This window comes from Phocoena sinus, chromosome 16, assembly GCF_008692025.1.
Source record: "Phocoena sinus isolate mPhoSin1 chromosome 16, mPhoSin1.pri, whole genome shotgun sequence".
NCBI classification, from domain to species: domain Eukaryota; kingdom Metazoa; phylum Chordata; class Mammalia; order Artiodactyla; family Phocoenidae; genus Phocoena; species Phocoena sinus.
Window position 1 is genome coordinate 69,636,356 of NC_045778.1, and position 27,625 is coordinate 69,663,980.

General features: G+C 39.8%; 1 protein-coding gene across 1 annotated transcript in view; it reads right to left on the minus strand.

The window, feature by feature from the left end:
* ABLIM1 (actin binding LIM protein 1) overlaps positions 1-13,353 on the minus strand; it is a 327,977-nt gene extending 314,624 nt beyond the window's left edge. Inside the window, exon 1 of the mRNA XM_032607411.1 lies at positions 13,116-13,353. Coding sequence (XP_032463302.1) covers positions 13,116-13,128 — 13 coding nt within the window. The 5' untranslated portion in view covers positions 13,129-13,353. The remainder of the gene's footprint in view (positions 1-13,115) is intronic.
* Positions 13,354-27,625: the final 14,272 nt, after the last annotated feature.

Consider the following 27,625-nt stretch of genomic DNA (forward strand, 5'->3'; position numbering starts at 1 on the left):
GTAATCTTTTCCCACTACTCTCATTTCTCTCCAATACTTAACTGTTTTAATTATTGCAGTTTCATATTACATTTTAATATCTGATACAGCTAACCCTCACTTAACTACACTTCTTTCTCAGAATTTCATAAATTTCATTTTGCAAAACAAATAATAGTATCATTTTGCCATGCCTCTAAAAAAAGATTCTGTTGGCATTTTAATCGAGATTTCACTTCTTTTGTAGAGAGATTTAGGGGAAATGAACATTTTTACAATATAGTGTCTTGTTATCCAAGAGCCTAGTAGGTCTCTTCAATGACTTAAATGTTTCATGTTTCTCCTCAGGGTAATTTTAAAATTTTCCTGACATTGCTCCTGTATGTTACATTTCACTTCAAATGTCTTACTGTTTCATATGCTTAATTAGCATTTTTAAAATTCTAAAAGTATGCTGTGTTTGCAACACTCTTCCACCACTTCTCTCATTTGGCACTCATTTGTTAAGGTCCCATTCTGGTATCACTTGCTTCGTCAAGTCTTCTTTGGCCCCATGTCCAGTCAAGATGGTGCGGGCCCTTCCTCTGTGCTCCTGTAGCACGTTTTACGTCCCACCATCACCACTGGCCACACTGTGCAGCACCTTCTGTACACACGCCTCTCACCTCATTAGTCTGGCAGCTCTGCTAGTAGAGGAGCCAGTTAGCACCCCCCAAGCCTGGTTTATAGCGAGCACTCAACAATCCAATCGACTGCATGAATGAATGCCATACTGTGCTTCTTCATATTTCGGTAGCATTTTTGCAATGCTAACAGTGATAACACTGATAAATAGTAGCATTTGGAATAATGTGACTGACAGGGTTTTACTTTCCCCTTAAACACAAGCCATGTTTTAAAATGCAGAAAATTATCTCATATAATGAGAAATCATAATTAAGAAGTGAAAACTAGATGCATTATTTTTCTGGCATGTATTTCAGCCTCATGTAAAGAGGCAGCATTGTGGTGGATAACATATACTCTGGCACGAACAAGACCTGAATTTAAATCCTGTATCAACCACTTATTATCTAGGTGATATCAGGCAAGTGTCTTCACTTCTCTGTGCCTCATTTTCTCTATCTGTAAAATGGGCATAATAAAGATTCTCATAATAGAATACCTAAGAGACATCTCAAATTTAAATGTCCAAAATGCTTGATTCCCCTACTCCCCAAACCTGCTTGTTCAACATGCTTCCCCATTCTAGGAAAGACATGCTTCCCTTCCAGCTGCTGAGAAAATGGAGGTATCCACAGTTCTCCCCCTTCTTTTGCTCCATGTTTCCCACCCATCCACAAGTCCTATAAGTACTTCCTTAGAAATATTTCCAGAATCCATTGACTTTTCACCAGCTGCTTTCCTCCCATCTGGTCCAAGCCACCATCTTCTGTTTTGACCATTGCAGTAACCTCCTAAATGGTCTTCATGCATCTACCCTTATTCACTACAATCTATTCTCTATATTGTTGACCGAGTGATCCTTTTAAACTATATCAAATCATGTCACAACTCTGCTCAGAACTATCAAGGGCCTCCTATCTCACTCAGTCTCACTCAGAGGAAAACTTAGGTTCTCACAGTGGCCTGTAAGGACCAATTTGACATAGCCACCCCTTCCCCAACTACCTCTCTGACTTCACCTCCACCCCTCTCCCCTACACTCTCTGATCCAGCCACACTGGCCTCCTGCTGGTCCCAGGACACACACGAGGGATAGACCTCAACACCTTTGCACTGCTTATCTCACTGCCTAGAAAACCCTTCCGCCAGAATCTGCATGACCTCTCACTTCCTTCGGGTCTCTGCTCACCTGTCACTTTATCAAAGAGGCCTTCCATTATCATCCCGTATGTATAAAATAGCACCTGCCCTGCCCTCTCATCTCCCCAACTCTCTCTCTTCTCTTTGCTCTTCTTTATATTTCTTCCTAGCACTTTATCACCCCTTGTCACATTATATGTTTATTTGGTAAGTGGCTGTCTCATTTCAACACCTCGAATAATTTGAGCCCTTAGTAGGTGTTCAACTAATACTTATTGAATGACCGGATAAATGAACACATTGTTTACAACTCCAATTCTACAGTTTATATAAAGTGTCTAACCACTGAACAGATCCTTCTAAAATAAAAAGGAGCTAAGGAACTGGTAAGAAAACTACACTATCACTGGTGTTCATGTTTATTGCTCACCCGAACGCTTAAATGAATCAAAATAAAGATTCCCTTGTTTTACAAAGAACAGGAGCAACAAAAAATCTCCCTAGAAGCCATTAGAGACTGCCAACCTAAACTTCTTTTCTACAGTTTTTTTAACATTTAAAAATTATGGCTTCCCCTCCCCTCTCTCCTTCCCCCAGACTCTGGGACTCCTATCCTTCTGTTCATTCTTATTTGGAGTATAAGCCAGAAATAGCTGTTTACTTCATTGTCCTCATTTCCCTTCATTGTTACCATTCAGTTCTCTGGTGGCTACCCTCTTGTGGATGTGTTTTTTTTTTTTTTTTTTTTTGCCTTACGCGGGCCTCTCACTGCTGTGGCCTCTCCCATTGCGGAGCACAGGCTCCGGAGGCGCAGGCTCAGCGGCCATGGCTCATGGGCCCAGACGCTCCACGGCATGTGGGATCTTCCCGGACTGGGGCACGAACCCCTGTCCCCTGCATCGGCAGGTGGACTCTCAACCACTGTGCCACCAGGGAAGCCCTGGATGTGTTTTTTAAATGAATTCTCAATAAGTTGAGAAAGAAAAGCATGGGGAAAGACCTCAGACACAGTTTTAAGCAAAACATATTATAGGATATTTTCTTTAGGACAAACTATTAATAAATTGACTCTAACATGATTACATATACACCATCAAATATTATTCACATATGTAATAAAGTTAAAGAACTGGAGAGAGAACACACAGTACAGAATAAAGAACTTTAATTTATTAAAATGTGAATAACAATAATTACGCATGTAGAGCTCTTTCTCACACAAGCCTAAAAAAGAAATTCTCTAACAAAGGACCAAAATCACGTGACCTCTAATCAAGCAGCAAGTAATTTGGGGGTGCTTGACCCACAATTTCTGCTTTCATTTTTATCCTAATGTAGGGCTGAATAATACAAAGGATTTTATGGGTACATCTACTAAATAAGAACTTGCCCACCCAGTAATTATAAAACAAAACACGGACAATTTCCTTATACTGGTAAATACATATTAGATAAATTTTCCAATAAAATAATACAATGTACTGGGGAAATAAACCTTAAATACATTGGCAGAGAGTCATCAAATAGATAGTGAGTCCAAGAACAGACACAGGTAGACTGAACTACAATTTTAAAGCTGCTTTGAAATTTCACTAACTACAAGAAACAGAGCCACTCATTTTAAATGACTATGGAAGACCAAAGGCACATTTCCTTCCCACAATAGTTTTTCTCTAGATAACGACCCCGATAGAAGAAAATTATTGTGTGAATTACTCCAAAAAAAATTCTAAAAATTCATTTGGGTTTGACTTCATGTCAAATGTTATTGTTGGTCTCTAATGGTAATTACACCTGAGCATACCAACTTCCCATGAGAGAAAATAGCCCAGAAATGTGCTGGAATGATGGGGAGGAGATGGCCAGTCTAGGATTTAAGTTAAATTTTGATGTAGATAATATACAATGTAGCTAACATTACAGGCAAATATTCAGATATTCACAAAAATTCTATCCTTTGAGACCAAGGAATACACTGACACCAAAACTCAGGCCGGCTAGAAACTCTACTAGGTAGGAAGCCCACAATCCCAATTTCCCTGGGATAGCCCCACTCTACACCTATGTCCCAGCATCCCATCAGGTTTAGCATTTGTGCTAGATAGAAGTATCCCATTTGGATGTTAACTTATACAATACATGTAAGTTAGATTAAATGTTGATCAGCCCTATTTGCTCCAGCCTCATTCAATCACAAATTCTAACATCTTTTAATATTTCTGCACCCAAAAATCATGACAATCCTCACTCCAGAGTGCTCAATAAATATCTGTTAAATGACTTTATTAATTAATATACAGATTTGGAATATATCTGGCTGCTCTAGAAAAGAGGTTCAATAAATATTAGCTGATTGAATATCAGTGAGGAAGGTCGAAAGAGCAAAAGAGTTAACCCCTGTCCACTACACTGTCTTCTTGCTTGCTGTCAAGAAATTTTCAGATAAATAGTTGGCATTTCTGTTCTTAGGGGAAGGGAGAGAAAAAGTATGCATTTTCTTCGTTCTGGAATCCTGTATATATCTAACATAAATTTCAACTCCACTAGCTTCTATTCCATTTTCAGTAAAGAAAAATGTGATAATTCAATTTATACTAGCAAATATCTAAGTTAGACTCAAATCTGATATCTCTATTTTCAATTTGTAATTGTCTTGTTTAATCTACATCAATCCCCTATTGTTCTCATATTCTCCCTCCCTCTCTCTCCTTCTCCCTCTCCCTCACACTTCACTCTCATAACAATTTCCTCTCCAGTTTGCAAGTGAATTGGTTTTTCTCCTCAGGCTGTTGTCTGTGACAGAATGAAGTTGTTTGTGCTCTAGATCGTGAGGTATTTACTAAGGTAGCAAAGAGTATACCCTAACTTATGGGGGAGAAAACAAGACCTAAAAATGGAAGTGCCCAGGAGAACCCAAAGAAACACATGGATTGCTCTATCCATGGAGTGGAGTCGTAGGTTCATTTTTAGCCTTGCTACACTGTCACCAAAATGGGTGGACAAGATGGGCTGCAGGAGAGGACCACAAAGCTTCAAACTACTTCTCAAGAAGTCCTCAGGGCAAATGAACAAAATCGGTTCTTTTTGGCATGCACTGCACATTTAGAGAGAGAACAACCCTACCATAATAGGATAGTGAAAGGCAACATGAGCTGTCAACTCCTAGTGACATTATAAAATTTAATAAATATAGACAGACAGCGGGCTCTTTGATGATGTTTATTAGGAACTCTAGGAAGGCTACATAGATATGTATGGAATGGGTGGATGGATGGATGGTATTTCTAGAGTCTGCTGCTTTAACCAGGGTGAAATGCTGACCACTTACATTCCTTTTCATTTCACTACCATGTAATTAGAAACCAGTGATTAAGCAGATAATGGCACCACAAGGTCAGGACTTAATAAGTAGCACCTTGGGAATGGAGCAACAAAATGTTAAATTGTATCAAGTGATCAGTACTATCTATGTCAATGAACACTAATATGGATTGAGTTAGAGAAGAACCTGAAACCACAGGCTCATAAAAAAAAGAAACATTTCTCCCCTAAAAGATTATGAAGACTAATTTATCATCTCAAAGAGATTGTTCCATAAATTTTACAAAATTTCATCTTTCATTTTAAAGGGCTCTATGAATTACTGCTGTTTTGTTCCTCTCTAGAACTGAGGGAACTGTTAGTGTGCGTGTAAAAGTAGGATTGGTTAAGAATGCACACTTCTGGGGGAATGGCCTTGCTCCTTCCCCTGGCTAGAGTCAAACATGTTGCTTGGCTATTCTGCATTCAGCCCTCCTGTATGCCCGCATTCTTTGTCCTGGAATATTCTGAGGCCAGGTACAAAACTAAAGATAAGACTCCTAATCTGCCATAAAAAAGGAAACACGAGAGCGGGCTTTGGGCAAAGTTTTTACCTAAATGGGAATTGTGGTCAGGATAAAATGTAACTCACTGCAGCATAAATTGGCAATAAAATACCATCAGTACCATTGTGGGCAGCTGAACAACCAGGAATGAGTTATCTGAATGTACCAAGGACAGACCTCTCACTTCCCTTCTTTACATCTGCACTTCTCTGTTTAGGAAAAGCCTTTGATGGAAAGGCTTACTAGTTCAATGCATCATTCCCTTGTCTTGCCTATTCTTCCTCTCCTCCCCACCACCAATCCTGTAACCCCCTCACATGTCACAGACTCCTTCCTCCCCATATGTCCTGCACTTTCCCTCCTCCGTGTTTTTACCTATGCGATTCCTGTTCCTTCTGAAAGGAAGCACATCTTTCAGTATTCTGCCTGCCAAATCCCCACTCATCCTTCAAGATTCAACTCAATTTCCATGTCCTCTGTGAAGTGAAGGCTTCATGTTATCTCCAGTCACAAATTAGTTGAACCTCCCATAGCAGTTTGATGATTCTTAATTTGATAATCTTAATGATCTATTCTGGTCAGCTGTGTACATGTACATAACTTTACACACACACACACACCCCTTAGTTTGTATTCCTTTGGGATTGAGAATAACCTTTTTTCATATTGTATATCTAGTCTCTAACAGAATAAGGCTTGCTGTTGCATTAAGTGATGTAAACTTCCAAATAAGATCAGAAATACATACCTGTTCACAAAATCAGGTATCCAAATAAGAATCTGGTTAATCTTTCAAAGACACACAGACACACACATAAAGTAAAATAACTTGTTACTTACAGCTTTAAATATAAGAACTGTTCTAAGAATTGGTTTTACTGCAAATTCTAGGACACACATATCAAATGTACTAGAATCGTTGCCATTGGGAAAAGGAATGGGATTGAGGGATAGGGATAAAAATATATCAATAAATAAACTGGACAAGGGAGGGGTCTGATGAACTGTTGATGACAGTAAGCCATAACCTGAGAAGTATGATTAACTGAACCTTCTCTACATGAGGTTTCAAATTAAAAAAAAAAAATATATATATATATATACACACATATATAAAATGCTGTTCAGAGATACAATGCATGAACAATTCAACCTTCTGAAACTCTTTTCTGAAACATGATTCTCCCACCTGTGAGAAACTGATGTCAAAAGCTACTTCTCTCATGTAAAAATAAAAAATCTATCTAATTGGAACCCATATATTTTAAGTGCAAAAAAGGACTTCTAGGAAGTGTAGTGTTTTGCTGCTTTATTTTTCTTTTAATACTAAAACTTATAATGGCTAGACTTGGCTTTCAAGTACATTGTCCTTTTTGTTCAGTTCGGTAAATTGCTTGAGAGTTCTGTAACTCAAAGAGAAGAGAAACTCTAGCCAGAGGCCAGAAAATACAGGCCAGAAAAACGGCCCCCCTATAACACCAAATAAGAAGTCTTAGAACGGGCTTCCCTGGTGGTGCAGTGGTTGAGAGTCCACCTGCCAATGCAGGTGACGTGGGTTCGTGCCCCGGTCTGGGAAAATCCCACATGCCGCGGAGCAGCTGGGCCCGTGAGCCACGGCCGCTGAGCCTGCGCGTCTGGAGCCTGTGCTTTGCAACGGGAGAGGCCCACGTAAAGTCTTAGCGCATTAATCTTTGCAACATCACCATGAAAGAAGTTGATAAAGGTAGAGTGATGCAACTAGAGGTATAACAGACATGGAGTTACAGGAGGAAGTAAGAGAGAAGAAACAGAACGGAAGCCTCCACTTTATCATTTAGCAGATTCGTATTTGTTGAGCCCTGCTGTAAGCATGGAAGCAAAAGACGTCAGCACAAGGGAGTGTGGCTCTGATTCCTAGAGTCCCTCTGCAGCTCAGCCCTATGGAAGAACCACTGTCCAGCACAGGTCTTAGCTGCTACTCTACAAATCTGATGGCAGCCCTCACCTCCTCGCTGCCTTTAGCCAGTACTGCCTGGGACTCAGCTCGGCCTGCCACCAGAACTCCTCATGCCAAAGTTAAGATACTTGAGGCCGACCATGCCCAACCGTCTCCCTCATTCCTGCAGTCTCAGTCATGGAAAGGACTGAGAGGGCCCAGCCTCACTCATTTCCTCTCCCCCTCATCCTCCCTGCCCTGTGCTGCTTCCCTCCTGCTGCACACCTCCCACCCACCACTGATGACCTTCCACTGTGCTCCCTGGAACCACCCTTCCTTGTAAATGAAAATCCCTACATCCCCAGCCGTTCCACAAAGTGCCCGCCGCACCTTCTCACTCAGCTGAGATCTGGCTCCCCTCTCCCTGGCAAACACACCCTCCTGAACCTACATGCTTTCCAGGTTGACATACACACAACTGTTTCTTTCATGCCCGAGTCTCCCTGGAAAGCCTTTCCCTCTACCCCATCCTTTTTCACTTGGCTAAATCCAACTCATTCTCCAAGAAAACATCCCTGCTTTCTTCAGGAAACTTCACCTGATCTCCTGGTCCTCAACCCCGATGGCTATATTCGGTGCCACTCCTTTGTATCATCATAACTCTTTCTCTAGCCCACATTATCTCTCTCCTTCTCTCTGCACTCAGCATATCCTTTTATAAATAAATAGTATTTATGTATTTGTCTCCCGCACAGAACTATGAGTTCCTTGAGGGTATATGCTGTGTCCTAGTCACTGACTGCTGGCACGTAACAGGTGTTCAGTAAATGTTTGTTGAATAAATGAATGAAAATCTACAGTCCTGACTTGAATAAATGAAATGAATACTGGGGATGAAGTGGACATTTTTCTTATTTATTCAATTTTTCTCTCAATCTTTTAAAGCTATATCTACTTGCTATCAGACAACACAAAGATATGTTCAAAGAAAAGCCAACGCTCTCCCCTCCCTACCCTTGACTTTAACTTTTTTTATCCTCGACCTCTTTTTACCCTTGACTTTTTTTAACCACTGTTGAATGCTTAGTGTGTACTGTTCTATGACTTTCTCTATGCTCATGGCACACCCATATGCACACGTAGAGATTTTTCTCAATTTGTAGAACTAGGATCGCACATATATATTTTATCATAACACTTGCTCTTTTCCCTTAATAATGTATCATGGCCATCACTCCAGACCAACACATATGGACCTAAGTCATTCTTTCTAATAGTTGCATAACAGTCTATAGTATGGATGAACCATGATTTAGTCACTCATTCTCCAATGGATAAGCATTCAGGTTGCTCCTAGTTTTATGGAAGTTCTGAAAACAAAGATAGCAAGACTGATCTAACATTTCTAGAGCATACGTACTGAGTTATTTCTCTGCCAGTGCTATGGACTCTATCCTCACATACCTGGACCTATTTTCTCAAGACTCGCGCTCTGAAAACCTAATAAGCTCAGAAGCGATCTCTTCTGCGTACAGCGCCAGTTGCTGCCACGCATCTTATACTGAATAGGTATTTAATATTTATTGAACTGAACCAAAAGCTAACCAGATAGAAACTGCCGGGAAGGATACACAGGATGCACTGTTTGCCACGCTTAATTTCGAGGATTTGGTAGGAAGGGTGTAAAAATAGAAAATTTTCATTTTTAACTTAATACACTTCTGTTTGAATTTTTAATATAATACTCTATAACTTCAATATTAAATATATCCATTTATACATTAATATATTTTGATTATATGAATATATTGATAATAAAATTTAGCACATTATTTTTATAACTCAAAAACAGCTTTTTTCCAAAACTTTCTGGACGATACAGAACCCCTGAGTTAAAAGAAATAAGCTCTAATTCAATAACTCCAAAGTCTGGCTGTACATAAGAATCAACTGAAATTTGCTATAAATTCAGATTCCCAGGGCTTTCCATGAATATTCCGATTCAGTAGATCTGAAGCAGAGCCCGGTATCAGCATATTTAATAAATACTCCAGATGATTCTTTGATCCTGCTCTAATCTAATGATTTTTAGAATTACCTGGGGAGCTTTTCACATAGTATGTGGATGTTTGGGCACTACCTTTAGAGGTTATGAGCCATTAGACCTGGAATGAGACCTGAGAATCTACATTTTAAAAAGGCTACCTAGATGATTCTTCCCAGGTTTGGAAACTCTATTCTAAGTGTTATAATTTCCCTCAGTTTGTCAATTCAAAATCAAGACATGATAGCTCCATTTTGGTCTCTAGCAGTAAAAATACAACACCAAGTTAAAAGTCTTTGATGATAGTATTCTAAAAGACCACAAGATGAAGAATGTCTTAGCTGGACTATCATGAAATTTAAGAATATCTTTTATTGTTAGTTTGAATAATGAATTAAATTTTAGTACTCTCTTTATATCTTAAAGAGAAGATGAATTCAAAAATATTTTTCTCGGGCTTCCCTGGTGGCGCAGTGGTTGGAAGTCCGCGTGCCAATGCAGGGGACGTGGGTTCGTGCCCTGGTCCGAGAGGATCCCACATGCCGCGGAGCGGCTGGGCCCGTGAGCCATGGTCGCTGAGCCTGCGCGTCCGGAGCCTGTGCTCCGCAACGGGAGAGGCCACAACAGTGAGAGGCCCGCATACCGCAAAAAATATATATATATATTTTTTTTCTCTCTAAAATATTTTAATAAAATTACTTTTCTATGGGATTCAATGTTTCAGCATTTTTAAAAAATACGTCTACCCCTACCATAACTTACAAGTCTAGATATTAGAAATAAGAAGAGTTCATTTTTTAAATTAATGAGATTTATCTTTCCAAGTATCTAAAGACCTTCCTAATGATGTTAGGTATTTAAGTAGACACATTAACTTTCTGACCATAAAAGTTTATCTCTACTTTCAGGAATAGAGATGAGAGCAGATACTAAATTAGAAAAGCATAGTGAAGCTCAGTTCTGAAAACATCTTTTATAAAAAATAAATGGCAAACAGACATCTTTCCACACGAGCTTAATTCAGTAGCTACTGTACTAGGCATTCTACTAATCATTTAGAATTGTTGTTTACAAATTCATAAAGATAAAAGTATTTCATAGAAACATAAGAAAAATCTTCAGTCATTGGTAATATCTAGGAAGTTCTGGTCCTCAAAAGTGAAGGAGGAAGAAACAGAGTGGGGATATCAAATTAATAACATCAAGGATCAAGGGCCTTGTTTCCCTCACTTGGTCTTTTACCAAATGTCCACGAAGAAGTTCCTAAATATACTGGGAATTCCAAATTACTTACCAAGGCCATTTCCTTTCAATCTCAAGTATAGGGCATTTTTCTCTCTCAGCAAATCAATGATTATGATGTTTACTATAATACTCAAAGGACAAGTAATAGAGAAGCACTAAAACAAAGTGGATGTGACCAGAAGTCAGACAGTCCTGGGTAGAAATCAGGATCTGCCACCTACCAAATGTTTGAGCTCAGGTTAAGTTACACAATCTCTCAAAACCTCAATTCTTTCATCTGTGAAATGGAGAGGTAATAACAGCATCTACTTGAGTCAGTTATTGTGACCAACTGATGCAATACATGTAAAGCGCCTGACATGTAGTAAGTATGCAGTAACTGATATTTATCATGTTTTTTCTCCCCTTGCAATATTAGTCAGACTTCAAACTGTTAAATGCAAGATTATCAACATGGAGTTTGAAGGGGAAACAAGAACGCTAAGTGAAAGATCTGTGTCCGACTCGAAATCATCCTGCTTGAAACCAGGTTCAAGAAGAAATACTCAAGAACCAGGTCCCAAGCCAGGGCTCTAACCTCTGAATCACTGGGGCATCTTCATTTCATATCCTCGGATAAACCACAGAGACCTTGTAGTAGAAGGGGCCAGAGACAAGGTGAAACTGGGGGGTTACCTAATGAACTTGATGCTTCCTAGGACCTACCAAGGCTCCCAGTAGTTAGTTGGCTCCTACGGTGGGCAATGTTTTGTGTACTAAGGGGTTTGGGTGGCATAAAGCTGTATCAGAGGTGGACTCTGACCACAGAGAGCTTTACAACCTATGAGAACTAGTCGCCACATGTTGCTTTTAATACTTAGGACAGACGTCGGAACCAAAAGCCTCCGTCTTAGAACACGGTTCAGAGATTATACAGCTGGAGTCGCTCTGAAGATTCCGTACACACACCCAGCCCCCTGTAGTCACATGTTTCTCCCTCTTTTTTCTTTCTCTAATACACACAAATTTTTAGGCATCATTAGGCAGGTAGTATCTCAGGGTCGCATATCACCTCTGTAGCTCGAGATCTACAAACGTAAATTCTGTCATTCCACCCTGCCTGTACCACCCCATTTCCAGGTATGGAACCAACCAACCATATTGCCAAACCAACAAAGACCAGTTTCCTTAAAAGGGAGTTTAAACATTCTGGATAGAATTTACATGCCCCAGAATGAACCTTGAAAAGCATCACTAAATTATCCAACACATTGTTAAATTCCTAAACTCCCCTCAAAAAGCAGGGTTAACCCTTCAGAGTTTAAAAAAAAAAAATTACACTGCAACTCCTCTTAAAGCTTCAGGGTATCAAAAGGGGTGGTACTTATTGCTTGGCAAATATACTTTCTAAAAATAATCACTATTTTCCTTAAAAGCTTATGGTAAAGCCACCAAGTCACTTCGTTTTCATTGCTGGCAAGCTGCACAGTGACTTGATCGCTTTAATATTTCACTCATAGTAGCAGCCACTGAGCTATGACTAACCCACTCTCCCAGCATCACCACTGGCTCCAGATGGCAAGAAATACATTCCCTTCACTCTTGGCTGAAAAGCAATTCCGATTTTTTTTTTTTCTTTCTTTTGTCCAATTTCACCTGCAGTTTAATCGTTTCACTCCAGGAAGAAAACCGCTGGGGGTGAGGGGCGATTAATGCAAAGAGGAATACAGGTAGGGAATTTACTTTTTTAAATGAGATGTAAGCACTGCAGCTTTAAATGTTACTGCATCAAGCCCTGGATTCCTTCCGTAACCAAGCTGCAAAATGGTAACAAGAATGGAGGAAAAAAAAAACCTCTTCCTCCCTCCCCGCCAGCCCTTCAGGCCACTGCCCAGCAGGACTGGCAGCGGCGAGCCCATCCCCCACGCCCTCCCAGCCCAGACGTGCGGTTGGCACAGGTGAGCCGGACACCGACCTTGGCCCTCCGGCTTCGCCCACATCCGGGGGATCAAGGTCAAGGGCGAGGGCTTCCTTACACACACACACACACACACACACACACACACACACACACACACCCCGCACACTCCCCCCGCTCCACCCTCCGTCGCCCAGAGCCCAGGGATCCGATGCCAAAGTTTCAGGCCGGGTTGGGGCCGGCAAGGTTCTCGCGGCCCCCGGCCCCCGGCCTCCGGCACCTGCCCGGCCCGCCCTGGTCCGCGCCTTTCCCGCCGGGCCCGGCGCGTGGTCCGGGGACGGCGCCCACTTGGTCCCCACTCACCCCTCGCGGACATGGTTCAGGCAGCAGGAGTCGAAGCAGTGAGGGCGGCGGAGTCACCCGGCAGGGCGTGGGGAGGAAAATCTCGCCGAAACGCACAAGGCGCACCCGAGCCCGCCCGCGTGGGGAGGCGGCTGGCCGCGCGGGGACGCCTCCCTCAAGACACCTGAGCGCCGCTGGGCGCAGCACGGCCGGCGGGCGGGGACCTGCCGGGCAGTGCAGCGCTGACAGCCCGCGGCCCGAGCTGGGCGGGGCCCGCCTCCCCGCCTCCCCGCCTCCCCCGCCCGCCCGGCCGCCCGGCCGCCCGGCCCACAGGGTCCAGCAGCGGCGGGGACGCGCCGTCAGCTCGGCTGCGGCGCCAGCCCGAGCTTTTGTCCCCGTGCGAGCGTGGTGCGGCGTGCGGTGAGGGCTGCGTCTCCCCTCCCCCGACCCGAGTCCTTACTGAAAATAACAGTAGTAATAAGAAAAGTGCTGCCGCTATGAGTGAGTGGCCTTCCAGCCTCCCGCTTTGGTCTCAGAGAAAGAAAGGAGGAAAGAGCTGTTCTGTTCCCTCCCCTAAGTGATGCCCTGGACAGGAGGGGAAGACCACGGTCTCCGGAGGGGCTTGGACTTCAGTGGGAGGAAGACCTTGGGCGCCCGCCCGCTGGTCAAAACAAAATTAGCGACCATTGAGCCCCTTCGAAGTCGGCTGGGTGGGATGGGCGGACTTTTCTTCCTGGGACCCTTAAGGTCATACAGAACAGGGCTGACCCAGCTCAGGGTCTTGAGTCAACTGACACTCAAGGAAGGTCTGTAAACACATCTGATTTATTGTGTCAACTCTGGAGTATCAGGGCTGGGCAGGGCTGGGCTGGGCTGGAGAGTAGGGCAAACATTCTAAGCAAATCCACCTTTTCTATTTATCAGAGTAAAAAAGAACAAAATACAAGAACAATCTCCTACTGCCTGGAGGTTTTATCATCTAGAGCTTGAGGCTAGTAAGCAACCTTTCAACACCACCAGATCCAGAAGTTCTAAACTGAAGAGGTGAGATTCTAAGGTTTGAGGAGAACGGGCACAGCACCTTATTAAACCTCTAAGACTGATGAAAGAATTCCAAGTTTCAGGAATTCACACTCACTCCCTTCTCCGTGTCTATTCCTATATCCACTCTCACAACAGATATTCTAGTTATTATTTATGTAGGCACTTCCCAAATCTATCCTGATATAATGGGAATTGTATAATAGGTCTGATAATTCAGAAATCTTCAAAGAATAGGTGAACAAACTATCTCTAGAAAAAAATAATCGGTGGATAACTGAGCATCATTGAGAAAAAAGCCCAATCAAATAACCATGTGGGGAGAGAAATACTAGGAAAAAGGTAAGTAATGAGAGTAGAATTTCTCATATTCAACTACCAACTACAAAAATTAACTCATTATTTATCCATCTTGACAACATCCCTTTTGCTATCTTCTAGGAGGCAAACTTGACAATAAATCACAATCTGGTTGCTTCCATTTCAAAACAACTCTTCTGGGCTTCCCTGGTGGCGCAGTGGTTGAGAGTCCGCCTGCTGATGCGGGGGACACAGGTTCGTGCCCCGGTCCGGGAAGATCCCACATGCTGCGGAGCAGCTGGGCCCGTGAGCCATGGCCCGTGAGCCATGGCCGCTGAGCCTGCGCGTCAGGAGCCTGTGCTCCGCAACGGGAGAGGCCACAACAGTGAGAGGCCCACGTACCGCAAAAAAAAAAACAAAAACAAAAACAAAACAACTCTTCTTTCCCACTATCCTCAGTCTACTGTTAACCCTTCTCACCCAAAGGATGATGACACGAAAGCCACTGCTCTCCCTACATCCAACCTCCACCCGCTCCAGTTTATTTTGCCTCTTGCCTTGAGAATAGTTTTCTTAAAACACTGTTTATAATATGACATCTTCATACTCCAAAACTTCCAGTGAATCCCCACAAATCTTCAGATAAAGGCTCAACATTTCAGTGTCTTCATCCATGCAGTTAATCCTTCAACAGAATTTTATTGAATATATACTATATGCCAGTCTCTATGGTAGGTACCAGAGTTACAATGGTAAACAACATGGACATTATCTGTGTCTATATGGAGCTTAAGGACTATGAAGATTTTGAGGCTTTCCACAACCTATGCTCTCTTACCTCTCCAGCATCATCTCTAGCTACTCCTCTAAGCAAGTGCTCTGTTGTAGACAGAATAGTTTCCCTGTAGTGTGCCTCCCAAATGCACCCCCATCTCACCCAAATTAATTTATACACTGTCTCCTCACGTAAAGTCCTCCAGCTACCTCAACCCACATTGATCTCCTCATTCTTTCAACTTGTACTTTCAGAACCACCTATTTTTACTTAATACACTGCCTTGTGTTGCCATTCAATGGTTTTGTTGTACGTGTTTCCTGTCTCTCCAGCTGATTGTAAGTTCCTAGAAGTGAGAGACTTGGATCGTCTTGTTGAATTGAATTTGTTCTGGAAGTATATCACAGGGCATATATTATATCAGACCCCAGACTAGTAAGATAGGAAGGTCCCAAAATTGTGTAACTTTCACTTTTATTCTTGTAATTAATATCCAGCCCTTTTCTCTAACTGTCACAATAGTTCTGGTCCTTATAACTTCACACCAAAATTATAGGTACAGCGCAAAAGCCTAATAATGAACAGAGCTTACTCTTGTCCTTAACATGTTTATAACGGACTACACAGCTGCTTCTAAAATACACTCCCATATATAACTGTAAGTCTGAAAGAAGACATCGTACACAAAACTGCTAGGCACATGCTGGTACTCAGGACCTGACTGACCGGCAGGTTGGAAAATGGTAAGTTATCATCAAAGATTATCTTTGGCTAAAGAAAGGTTTCCCTATGAATTTAACTTTGGCCTTCTTCGGGTTAAGTATCAGTTCAGATTTTAAAATATATATGATTTGCTTATATTTTGCAGTTATGATTGAAATGCCTGTTAGAGTCAAACGCATCATTCCAGAATCTGTTCCTATAATCTTACAAATCTGAAACTAATTCTTCCAACCACACAGCAACCAAGTTCCTGTTAGTAGCTTGAACATCCTAACAAATTTCTCATCTAAGATAACTGAGAATACTTTTGAAATCATCGTGAAAGCAAACTGTAAGATGCAAGGAATTTTAAGAGAAACGTTAAATGCCACTTTTTAAAGTCAGGTAATAAAGTATAGGCTATTGGTTGAAACTATAAATAGCAGTTTTATATAGACCAATGGGAAGAAACATTCCAGTCTGTGTTTGAAAAAAGATGTTACTATTTGACTCTTACCAAAAGTACTCTTTCAACTTCTAATGGAAGTTAGCATACATTATTAGCGTTTTCTATTCTTCATTGACTTTTAAAGTGATTGAATATGGATTCATATTCACACAGCTTTTCAACTGCTGATTCACCACCACTTCAGTTTGGCTTTCTGTATAACTTCAAGTTGTTTTTTTTAAAAAAAGGGCAATCTGACTACTCAATAATTTTTCAGCAAATACATTTGTAATACCTACCATGTAAGAGGCAATGAAGAAGACATGGCAAACCAGTTAGATTAGTTCCTTGTCCTCATGACATTTATGTTCAAGTACGAGAAAGTTAGACAATGTACAAGGTAGAGAAGCTAAACTTGAGACTTGTCATGAAGCCAGGTCACTAAAGGGGGCTGAAATGATTCCAGGTCAGTAGTATCCCTGGCTCTCAAGAGAAGCAAACAAAAATTCTATTCTGATGAAATTTGACAGATGAGCCACCAAAAATGAGGTCACAATCAAAGATTACTAAATACAGAAGAAAACATGCCACTCTGAATGAGAGTTATCAGAAGTAATAAATAGCAGATTCGGATAGTAAGTATTTCAGATCTCGTAATTCCCAGATAACAAATATAAAATAAGAGATGAAATATATAAATAATACAATAAAGTAATAAAAGGTACACATCACAAAAAAATGAACCAACAAGAAACTACCAAAAATGACCAAGTAAATTTTAAAAAATCAAAAATTTTAAATATCAAGTGTTAAAAAATTTTTTTAATTCAATGAATAGGTGATACAGAAAATTATTTGGAACCAAGTAATTAGTGAAATGGAAGGTAGATGTTTAAAAAATTGCTAAGAATACAGCTGTGAAATATTAGGAGATGGAAATATTAAAAAAGAGGTTAAGATATATAGAGGGCAGAATGATATGGTGTAATGCATAAATAATAGGAGTCCTAAGAGAGAATAGAAAACATGGAGGAGAGACAGCGTTTAAAGAAATAACAGCTGAGAACTTTACAAAGAAAACAAATCCACAGATAAAGGAAATACAACTTATATCAAACAGGATGAATAAACAGAAATCCAGACCTAGACACATTGTATTGAAACCAAACAACACTAAAAACAAAGGGAAAAGACACAGTCTACAAAGAAACAACAGACTAACCATAGACTTCTTAAATGGAATGGTGAAAGCCAGAAGACAATGGAATTGTGACTAGACTATAAGTAGCCAATTAAACTATGTAAACAGCAGAAACTCTTTCAACAATGAGAGCAAAATAAAGATATTTTAAGATAAACAAATATTGTTTTCCACTAAAGGCATTTCTACATTATTTATATATAATATATAAATATATTTATATAGCAAAAAATGACCTCTGTTAAAAGGTGTGAGATGAGGCTTCCTTGGTGGCACGGTGGTTGAGAGTCCGCCTGCCGATGCAGGGGACACGGGTTCGTGCTCCGGTCCAGGAAGGTCCCACATGCGCGGAGCGGCTGGGCCCGTGAGCCATGGCCGCTGAGCCTGCGCGTCCGGAGCTTGCGCTTCGCAACGGGAGAGGCCACAACAGTGAGAGGCCCACGTACCGCAAAAAAAAAAAAAAAGGGGTGAGATGGAAGAATGAGGGAAAAAATTTTGTTTATATGTAGATAAATCTGACTAAACATTGATACATTTGAAATGATAGACTAGGATAAAAATTATTTCTTTGAGAAGATTAATAAAATGGATCACCTTTAATGAAATTGATTAAGGAAAAAAAGAGAAGGCAAAAGTGAATAATATTAGAAATAGAGACACTTATTTACATATGGAGCAGATGTTTAAAAAATGTTACAGACTAAAATTCACTTCTGGACATGATGAAGTAAAATGAATTAGGCTTGCTTTCCCACAACAAATAGGTGAAAAACTGAATAAAATACATGAAACAACTATTTTTAAGGGCATGGACAACAGACAACTCAGGACAGTGATCCTTTCAAAAAAGGCAAGCAAATAAGACGAGTCCTGTGAATGCTCTAGCTTCTGACTAAAGTAGATTTGCAGACCACAGGCGGAAGGAGGAGAAACTCAAACAGAGCTCAGTGGTCTCATTGCTTTTAGGAAACCAGATCACAGTCCTGGGAGACTGAAGTGGCTGGAAGCTGTGGGACAGAATACCTAGAAGAACAAACTATGTAGAAAAAGAGCTCCAAGAATCTACACAAGAATCCCCTTGAAAATTTACTGTGTACTAGGCTGTACACATGTAAGATGAAGCTACAAACGGTAGGCAAAATGAACAAATTGTTGAAAGAGGAACAATTTGTAGGGCTCACACAAGGTTAGGAGATATTTGAGTTCTGGCCAGGCACAGCAGAGATTCATTGGTGATCATCTAAGGCACTCAGTGGAAACTTCATCAGAGTCACACCTTAGTAGGGAGGCTAAAATACTGCTGAAGTAAAGGTACACTCCATCTACCCCAGCAAAACTTAAAACAGGCCTTGAAGAGATCAAACTGGTCTATAAATAACTTAACTGCCTGTAGAATAGAAAACAACAATCTTAAAGGAAGACAACAAATTCAGCACTCAACAAAGTAATGGTCAGCCTGCAGTCAAAAATTACTAAACATGCCACAAAGCAGGAGAATGTAGCCCATAACTCAGAGAAAAACCAATCATTAAAACAGACTTAGAATGACAGAGATGATGGAACTATCAATTAACTACATTCAAGTATTTAAAGGAAGACATGAAGATAGTGAGGAAGAAAATGAAAGTTTAAAGAACAAATAAACCAAATTGAAGTTTTAGAGAGGAAAATACAACATCTTAAGCAAAAATTTCACCAAGTGGAATGAATAGCAAATAAGACTCTTCAGAAGAAAAGATCAGTGAACATGAAGTAATCAATGAAAGCTATTCAAAGTGATACCCAGAGGAAAAAATCATTGAAAAAATCATAAACAGAGTTTCAGTGACTGGTGGAACAATAATAGTCTAACATATGAATATTTGAATCTTAGAAAGGAGAGGAGCAGAAAATATTCCAAATTTGAGGAAAACAATAATTTCACATTTCAAAGAACTCAGTGGTTCTCAGGCAGGGTAAACATATACCCACATACAAAACAAAATACACCCAGGTGTATTATAAGCAAATTGCTGAAAACCAGTGATAAAGAGAAAATCATAAAAGCTCCTGGAGTAAAAAGACAAACTAAATGCAAAGCAACAAAGATAAGGAGAGTAGACTTCTTGACAGAAACTAAGCAAACCAGAAGACACTGGGAATACTCTTTAAGGAGCCAAAAGGAAAAAAAACTGTCAAACTAGAATTCTATATCAGAAAAAGTATTCTTCAATAACATCAGAAACTTTTTTAAACAAATGAAAGATGAGAAAATGCATCACCAGCAGACCTGTACTACAAGAATGTTAAAGAACTTTCTTTGGGAGGAGAGAAAGTGATACCGAATAGAATCAACAGAACTAGACTCAGATATGACCCAGGTTTGGGAACTAAAAGCAAGGGCTTGAAAATAACTATGTATCTGGATCTGGTGGAAAAGAAAGACAACACATACAGAATGGTGGGGAATTTCAGCAAAAAGATGGAAATGATAAGAAAAGTCAAATGGAAAGGCTAGATATGAGAATTCCTTCAATGAGCTCATCAGTAGACTGGATACATCTGAAGGAAGAAGCAGCAAATTTGAAGATTAGTAAAACAAAGTATAGTGTAGTCACATATTGAAATAATACACATTTGCAATAATGGATGCACCACAGCTATATCCAACATGACTGAGTTATAGAAGCATAATATATTTAACACTAGCCAAACTGGAAAATATATCATTTAGGGATACATACTTGTCTGGTAAGTTATTTTTTAAAGCAAGAGAATTCCTTAAACCACACTACAACTCAAAGACATAGCAGTCTCTGCTATGGCCACAGCTGACGAGACTGCAGTGAGGACCTGACCCAGGCTGGGACAATCCAGTTCTCTCTCTAGAGAATTGGATTGGGACAGAAGACCTTTATTAGTCACTATTGGGCCTTTGACCTGAAGTGAGTTGCTATGCACTTAACTGTATCCCGCCAAATTAATGCTAAATTCCTACCCCACAATGTGATGGTATTTAGAGATGGGATCTTTGGGAGATAATTTAATTTAGATGAGGTCATGAAGGCGGGACCTTCATGATGTCCCTTATAAGAAGAGACACCAGAGAGCTTGTTGTCTTCTCCCCCACTATGACATGACAGCACAGCAAGAAGACTGCCATCCATCAGCCAAGAAGAGAGCCCTCAGCAGAAACTGACCATGCTGACACCTTGATCTTGGACATCAAATCTCCAGAATTATGAGAAAATTAATTTCTGTTGTTTAAGCCACTCAGTCTATGGTGTTTTGTTATGGCAGCCTGAGCAAGACAGACAACTCTGTGAATAGACTAAAAGCCATCAGTTACAAAACAGAAGACTTGCAGACTTAGAGAATGAACTTATGGTTACCAGGGGGAAGGGTACAGAGAGCGATAGTTTGGGAGTTTGGGGTTGACATGTACACACTGCTATATTTAAAATAGATAACCAACTAGGACCTACTATATAGCACAGGGAACTCTGCTCAATATTCTGTAATAACCTAAATGGGAAAAGAATTTGAAAAAGAATAGATACAAGTGTATGTATAACTGAATCACTTTGCTGTACATCTGAAACTAACACAACATTGTTAATCAACTACACTCCAATATAAAAAATTTTAAAAGCCATCGAACTGTGCATTTTAAATGGGTAGATTTGTATAGTGTGTGAATAAAATTTTAGAAAACGAACAATAAATCGTCCTGTATCGTGGGCTCAATTCCAGTCTCCAATTTCCTGGCTGGGAGAACTTAGGCAAGTCATTTAACTTCCAAACTTCATGATTAAAAGCTTTGATCTTTAAATCCTGGCTCTCTCACTTGCTACTCCTGCATCCTTAGGCACAGCCTCTATAAGCCTGAAGTTTCCTCATCTAAAAAAGAGTTGCTTCCTCTTAGAGATCTTTTATGGATTCAATGAGAAAATGAATATTAAATATATTACCATAATCTGGCATATGGTAAATAATAAAATTTGTTATTATTTGCTGGGTTCAAATGCACATAATAAAAGTAATATCCACCTAGCAAGGTTACTGTGGACTACAAATGCAATAATGTATATAAAAGAATGTTTTAATTAGACCATTAATGAATGGTAATTATTTACTTGGTTAATAATGTATTTTGTGGTTCATACCCCTCTATATCACCACTAGAGTCATAATTTTCATCTAGGGAGCTTCTGAGCTAATGTATAAAGGCACCAATCTAATTGTCCACCATTCTGAAACCTCTATTCAGTTTTTCTCAGCCTCCTAATTGTGCCCACATCTAAGATTTCACATTTAAAATGGCCATTTGGAGGTGGAGCATTGATATCACTTGGGGCATTTAATATCAATCAACTTCTTGGGAATTATGTTCTGAATGGTTTCTGTGCTATCCTGTAGTAAATAGTAAATGCTTTATTATCATTATATGGAAGCCCTAACATAGTGAAACTTAATTTGAAGCAGAGGGTTAGAGGCTGGTCATGCAGCATACTGGAAAAGTACATAGAAGTTGGCAGTAACTTGGGGAAACAGAAAAATTGTACTGAAAAAGGAGAGAAGAAGTCAAAAACAGAGGAATGAGTAATTGAGTCCAGATCCAGGTCGTAATGTGAAATTTGAAGGGTCTCTAATATAGACATTAGGGCTAGTGGCAGGGTTTGGTAGAGCAATGTGGAGATGTTAAATTTTTTATTTTTATTATTTTTTGTGGTACGCAGGCCTCTCACTGTTGTGGCCTCTCCCGTTGCGGAGCACAGGCTCCGGACGCGCAGGTTCAGCAGCCATGGCTCACGGGCCCAGCCGCTCCGCGGCATGTGGGATTTTCCCGGAGCGGGGCACGAACCTGTGTCCCCTGCATCGGCAGGCGGATGCTCAACCACTGCACCACCAGGGAAGCCCCCCAGGGCTTTTTTATATTGATATTTTAAAGGTACATTTCCTGAGGTCCCACTAGTGCCAAAATATGAAGAAAAGTAATAATTTTTCTGACTAAAGTGGAAACACAAATGATTTATTCTTCCCTTAATCAATAATACTAGCTAACTCTTACATAACACATTCTAGGTGTCACACACTTTACATGTATCATCTTCTTTCATCTTTACAGCCACCTTCTGAGGTGGGTACTATTGTTACCCCCATTTTACAGGGGAGGAAACTGAAGCACAGAAAGGTTAAATAAGTGACAAGCTACAACCTGGATATAGGTCGTCTGGTTCCAGGGACCATGAAATTAACCACTATACTATACTGTATGTCTTCTTGCTTTCCTCATCCCTTTCTCTTAAATGTTTAACTGTGTAAGTAATAGTACATTGATACACATTGTAAAAAATTCAGAAACAAAGCAAAAGCCTACTTTAATCCAACTTCCACCCAAGTCCAACTTTCTCCCCCAGAAGTAATCACTTCTATTTGTTTTATGGGTAGCCTTCTGAACCTTTTTTCTTTGTTTACTTACATATATACATCATGTATATGTGTGTACATACACACAGAGAAATATTTTTCTACAGATTACTATTTTCATTTAACAATTTGTCTTAAGGATCTTTCCATCAGTATATATAGATCCATTTTATTCTTTGGATGCTGCCTAGTATGGGTATATTGCATTGAATCAGTGCATAATATTTCAGTTAACCATTTTTCCTTTGCTGGTCATTTATATTGTCTTTTGTTTCACTGTTACAAATGATGCTACACTGAGAATCCTTGAACATGTCTCTATGATTATTTGCAAATGTATGTCTAGGAAAGACACTTAGAAATAAAATTGCTGGGGATGAAAGTTGTGTCGATTTTTTTTTTTTAACAGTGACTCACAAGCTGAGGTTGTAACTTTTTTCCTTTGTCATTCACAGATTTAAAAGGTTGAGGCTGCTATGTTTCCAGGAAATCTGTTTTGTGTATAAGCACGCTTACACTTGAACACATGAAGGAAAGCCAAGATCTTCTCTCTTCACCACTTCATCTTCAGAAAGGAGAGTTTCGGTATAATTAGTAGAACAAACAGTGTCCTTAAGAACACACAATGGGATGCCCAACAAAGGAGGTGGCAGGTCAGAAGGAAGTGACACTTACTGTGGGGAAAAAAATGAAGTGGGTCAAAGCTTTCTTTCCCTCTGGAGCCTCTCTTTTCTGTATTTTGTGACCCAGCTGGTAATACCAGGGCTGGGAGTGTCCCTTTATCCCTGAAAGGTCACACTGGATAGAGTAAGATTCAGGGTTAGGACACTGTATAGTGAAGAGTCCATGAAAATTCTGCTTTAATCCTTTCAGGAAGATGAGGGTCAGGGATGAGAGAGGATGAGGACTAAAGATTTAGGTAGAAGTCGTACGCAATTGCCTGGAGGGTCCCTTGGACATACACCCCTCCTCACTCCAGGAGACTCACAGTGGTGGCGGCTAGTGGTTGCTAGTGGCAACAGAACCACTTCTCATGAGACACAACCAACCAGCATTTGAATAAATGTCTTTCCTTAAGTGGTTTTAAAATTTGATGCGAGTACTAATGTTATTTCGTATCAGTTATTTATATTATTTAAATGTTATTTATGTGTTATTTATAATGTTCTTTTCAATTTTATCTTACTTGATGTACCCTTAGTACAGCAAGTTGATGTTACTCTCTGAGCCCCTGACTTTTTTTTTTTTAAATAATAAATGCAGCTCCACCCTTTGTGTTTCATTGGAAGTTCTAATGATAAACAAGCTGCTTTTTTTTTTGCGGTATGCAGGCCTCTCACTGTTGTGGCCTCTCCCATTGCGGAGCACAGGCTCCGGATGCGCAGGCTCAGCGGCCATGGCTCACAGGCCCAGCCGCTCCGCGGCATATGGGATCTTCCTGGACCGGGGCACAAACCCATGTCCCCTGCATCGGCAGGCGGACTCTCACCCACTGTGACACCAGGGAAGCCCAACAAGCTGCATTTTTAATATAAGATTAAAGTTGCAGAACTCTCTGATATCAAACTCAGTGACAAATCTATAATCATATAGCTAGAACATTTTTAGCATCACAGTCTAACCTATTAAATTGCCAAAGTCCAAATACACTCTTTCCGTATGTATTTGATCAGGGAAAAACAAAAGGCATGTATGGCCTGATAGTTTTATTGGTGCTTTTCTCTCTTATTTTATTTGGATTACCAGAAATATTTCAATTCCTACGAGCAATTCTAGCTCTTCGTCTTACTAGTACATACTTAGTAATTCAAATCATAAATACTAGAGATGTTCTGCTGAAGTAAAACTACCCATCTGTGAAACTAGGAAATGAGAATATCCTGAGTTTTAGTACTGCCACCTTCAGGACACAAGTCTTTATTCTGGAACTCTGCAAGGTTAAAAATTAAATTGAATTAAATTGCTAAATAGTTGCCCCCTACTCCCCCCAAAATTGCCATTTATTTAACACATACTCTGTACCAGGCCTTATACTGAGAACTTTTTCATACTTTTTTCATTATTTGTTCCTATAAAGTAAATCCTTATTTATAGATTAATTCATTCATGCAACCAGGAGATAAACAGGGGACTGAGACAAAGAACAATGAAAAGGTAGATTTAAATTGATTTGATAATTAAGGAACAGAAGAAGCTAACCACAAAAAGAGAAGGAAAAGGTCATTTCAGAGAGGGGGTGCCTGTACAAAAGCTCTATATGGGGGGGAAATCTTAGCATGTTCAGGACTAGAAAGCCAACCACTGTGGGCTTGAGCAGAACATAAACGAACTTGAATGACCACACTTCAAGTTGGACAGATTAGCAGGGACCAGATCAAAACCCTGATATTTGATTTTTAAGCTAAATATAGTGAAAGATCGTTTAAGGATTGTAAGCATGGAAATGCTGTGATGTGATTTACACTGTAGTACTTCTTGCGGCTACATGGAGATGGATTGGAGGGGAGGATGAATTGACCTTCAGAGATCAGTTGAGAGACCATGTCAGCACAAAATGTGATGACAGTAGAAGTGGAGAATAAGAGTCAAAAGATATTTTGGAATATAATTGACAGGATTTGCTGCTAGATTAGACATGGGGATGGAGGACAGGGAAGAACCATGGATGATGCTTAAGTTTTTGGCTTTGGTAATCAAGTAGACGACGGTTCCATTTACTGAAATGGAGAATGTTGGGATAGAGAAGGTAAGAAAAGGAAAGGTTTGTGGACTTAAATCTGGAACTTTGTTTTGCCCATGAGTTTGAGATACCTGTGAGACATCCAGTACAAGTTTAAATAAGTGTTTGGATTTTGGAGCCTAGAGGGGAGGTCCGGGCTGCAGACACAAATCTGAAATCTATCAGCATATGGTAGCATTGAAATACCTGGAAATTAGTGAGATTATTTTTTGAAACTACTATATGAAAGGAAGAGAGGACTCAGGACTAACGAGTGCTAACATGTAGTGGTGGAATAGAGGAAGAGCCAGCAAAGGAGAAGACAGAGGAACTAAGATGGGAGGAAAACCAGGAGAGAGTGGGACTGCGTAAACAAATAAACAAACAAAAAAGGGAGTTCTGTAAAGGGAAAAATGATCACCTATATCCAGCACTGTGCTGATAAATGTTTGAAAAATGGCTACCGGCGGGGTTGGAGGGCTCTGATTTGTAGCATTTGCTGATTTCCATGATGTTAATATTCTCACCATGGCTAATTTCAAGCTACCAGCATGTCTTCACTGAACTTGGAGTTGGAAAAAGATGCACATAATTAGCTGCCGGGCACCGTTACCATCAGGCTCCAGGACACAGTGCTGCTGAGAGGGAGCGTGAGATGAAGATAGGAAAATGTGCATTGAATCTGACAACATGCAGGTCATTAGTGACCTTAATCAGGGTCATTTTTGGACTATGGGAGCAGAAGCCAAATTGAAGTGGATAGAGTAGTGCAATAAATGTAAGAAAGGAAAGACAGTATACAACTTTCCTGAAGAAATAGATTGTAGCTGGAGGCAGAAGAGGAGTCAAGATTAAAAAAAAAAATTGAAACTTAATGAAATTAAGATTTTTGCCCTAAGATACATTAAATAAATATAAATGGCATGGATAGGATTTGAACCCAGGTTAGTTTGACCCAAATGCTTATGCTTTATTCAGAGCTTCCTGGACCGCAGAGAAAAAAAATTTTATAAGCCATCTAAACACAGAATTATAGATGATTTTTCTTTTTATACTTTTTATATTTTTCTGGATTTTTCTATTTTTTCATTAGAAGAATTTTAAAAAGAGAATAAATTACTTTCATAATCATAAAAATACTTATAAATATATAATAGATTTTATATTTCCCAAGTACCTACTGGGATACAGCAAAGTATATGAAAATCATTAACTAGTCTAGTTCAACATAAATAGCATATTACCAAACAGTGCCACCTAGTGTAAAGTTTATTTTGAGATAAATATTTAAACTTCCATTCTATTTTACAGCTTATAAATCAACACACATTTAGATACCTGTGAACTAAAATACCTAAAGGTGCTATCTTCAAAACTCATGATTTCATAGATTCCAACTCTTAGGTGGTTTCGCAACATTAGATACAGGAAGGGACCATGTCCTGTTCTGTGTGGTGCTAAGTAAGTACACTGTCACAGCTCAAAAGATAATAAATAGTTTTAGGAAACAGTGGTGTAACTTTTCTGTAAAGAAATCATTGGCTGTTGTATTGAAATTTAAATAAATTAGGGACTTTATTGGAGTTCATGAAGATGTTTTCCTTTGGCTTTGTAAGAAGACAGATCTCTGTGATAAGAATAAGCATTCTTAGTAGAATGGGTGGAGGGTAGAGGTATGGGTGTAGATACAATAGATAATTGAGGTTCCATTTTTACATAATTCTATGTTATATCATTTATGTGTAAATACAATTTTAAGATTATGGCTGTATCTTTGGATTGCGGTATTAAACTATTATGATGATAATAGTTTTGTATGAATACAAAATCTCGTGCTCATGGAAATAGATTTTTTAAGAGCACAATACAATTAATATATTTTTCTTCTGCCTACATTTAATAGAATTATATTTAGTTTAAGTATAAAAGAGAGATT